This window comes from Nansenia antarctica (genome assembly GCF_963989245.1).
Source record: "Nansenia antarctica genome assembly, chromosome: 5".
Taxonomy (NCBI): Eukaryota; Metazoa; Chordata; class Actinopteri; order Argentiniformes; family Microstomatidae; genus Nansenia; species Nansenia antarctica.
Genome location: NC_137690.1, coordinates 50,245,536 through 50,248,035, shown reverse-complemented (window position 1 = coordinate 50,248,035; position 2,500 = coordinate 50,245,536). Strand labels below are relative to the sequence as shown.

The following is a 2,500-nucleotide window of genomic DNA, read 5'->3' as shown; positions in this document are numbered from 1 at the left end:
GAGATAAAGAGAGAGAGAGAGAGAGAGAGAGAGAGAGATGAGAGAGAGAGAGAGAGAGAGAGAGAGAGAGAGAGAGAGAGAGAGAGAGAGAGAGAGAGAGAGAGGGAGGAAGGAAAACAACACAAAGAGACAGAGAGCCTTTCCCGATCTTCCTCACACACTGTGGCTCTGGAGGCAAAGGCAGTGTGAACAAACCAGTGTTGCAGTCCTGAAGAACCTGGAAGAGTGATTCTGGCAAGGGTGCAGACAAACGCACAGAAACAACATGTCCAGCTCTTTACTAAGGAGAAACTCCAGCAAGCAAGGTTTGCAGAACCTCTTAAGGTAAGTGATGCTGAAGAGTAACTGACTTGGTTTTTGTGTGTTGATACACATTAGGACTACAGTACGTGTCAATTAGATGTGAGTTACAATAAGTGGTTTTAGTGGTACACTTGCTGTATATTGTCATATCAAATTATTTAGAGATGTGTAGTTAGAGATATCTGGTCATGTTTTTATGGTATTTTCATTCAAGTGTGAAGACAGACACATAGGCATAGTCATAAATCATACTCTCATCCTTTATTGTTAATTGTCATCTCATATTTTATTTAGACCCCCATACAGCGTTTGTTAGACTGTTTTTGGGAGAGAGGTAAAATACGGAAACCCCCTGTGGCACATGATGTCACCCCAAGTGCCTAACTTGTGGTTAGAGTGATATGATCCAAAGCTTTATCTGATGAAACACTTTTAACATGCGTCAAACAGTCCGTTCTCTACACAGTTTGTGTGTAGCCTCCGTCTGTCCACTGCTTCAAGACGTTACATCCTGACGTTGTCGTAATGATAATAAATAACAAGACATGCTGCTACATGATAACAAGGTGCTAATAATGACGCCAAACTATGAGGCAGAGTGGCAGTCGCTAGTAGCAACGAGTCAGCGTCACTTGAGACATAATATACACATATCACTTGATAACACAAACATAGGACCACTTACTTGGGGAACTATAACCCCCATATATAACCCCTCTCCCCCATCAACTGGTGTTAATTGTTTCTGCAGGAGGTTAACCCCCCTCCAGGCCTTTGATGGCGTAGGGGGTTGACCCCTGGAGGTCATAGAGGTCACAGATCAGCTCGAGACCCGGCTACTTCAGAGGGGGTCTCTGGTCTTTAGGAATGGGAGCCAATTTTTGTTGTTGTTGTTGTTGTTGTTGTTGCATTGTATTGATCTGAAGTGTATTTGTGACGGCAGCTGGTGAAAACGGGAACAAGTCGGCAGCCGATCAAATATACAGACTTTTATTCAGGAAAATGTAAATGCATTTCAGCGTTGTCGAAAATCAGTGACACACTCGCTAGTCAACTAACACAGCTTGTTTTGTGAGCCTGCTAACAATGTAAAGTAGTGTTATACTTAACTAGGTAGTAGTTGGGATTACTCACCGAATCCATTGCATAGCAATATTTTGGCTTGAGTAGCGAGTGTGTCATTGATTTTCAACAACGTTAAAACATATTTATATTTTTCAGAAAGTCCAAACAATTTGATTGGTTGCCGACTTGTTCCCGGTTTCACCAGCTGCTGTCACAATTGTCTCCTATATTTAGATGTCATGCTGGGTGGTAGGTTAGAGGGATACAGCTAACTTTTTTTTTTTTTTTTTTGCAACAATCTGCCTGTTTCTCACCATTTTCATGTCATTAGTCTCGACTTGATCTCTCATGTTTTACCCAATTATGTAGTCATATCAACTGTCATATCAACTGTCAATGTCGACTTGTGGTCTGAGATTGATCTAGACTAGAGATTGCGTTATGCAACATTGTTTTTCAAACAAAGGCAAGCATCAACTTGCTAACATTTAATACCCCGGATAATGTAAGAATGGTGAGATCACCTAATGGCAACTATTAACCCTAACCCCCATCATCACAGTATGTGATGCTCTACAGTAGCATCAACATGTGACTCACTCCATTCACCCTTTGCACTACTGCTGTTTGCACATACTACCTTTGTACATACCCTATTTCTGTACATTTGTACATACCTCTTTTAATATTAGTATCTAATGTATACATCTGTATACACCGTACTGTACATAGCTACCATAACTGTACATGGCTTACTGCTATCCATCTCTTGTATATATATGGCTTTTTACTTGACTTGTTGACTTGTTTACTTTTACATGACAAGCTAGAAGCATAGAATTTGAACTGGTAGAAAGGATTTTATTTCTATAGCTATAAGCATTCAGGTGATAGGGTAGTGAAGTGTTTCTGGCACTGTAAATAATCATAAATAATAATAAATAATAAATAAAAAAGTAATTAGATTATTCCTTCTTCTAGCATTGTGACTGCCAATGGCCCCTGCTCCTAGCATATATTACTTCTTCTTATGATGACAGATGGATAGATGATTCACTTAATTAGACAAATGTATTTGTTGTTCGCTTGGATAAAGGCGTCTGCTAAATGCCCCAAAATGTCCATATCACTA

The 2,500-nt window shown here is 39.8% G+C and overlaps 1 protein-coding gene across 1 annotated transcript in view; it reads left to right on the top strand.

Annotated features, from left to right (window-relative positions):
* The first annotated feature begins 129 nt into the window (after window positions 1-129).
* The window catches only part of LOC308158106 (uncharacterized protein), a 32,013-nt gene continuing 29,642 nt past the window's right edge, over window positions 130-2,500 (top strand). The window contains exon 1 of the mRNA XM_080531701.1: window positions 130-324. Coding sequence (XP_080387827.1) covers window positions 266-324 — 59 coding nt within the window. The 5' untranslated portion in view covers window positions 130-265. The remainder of the gene's footprint in view (window positions 325-2,500) is intronic.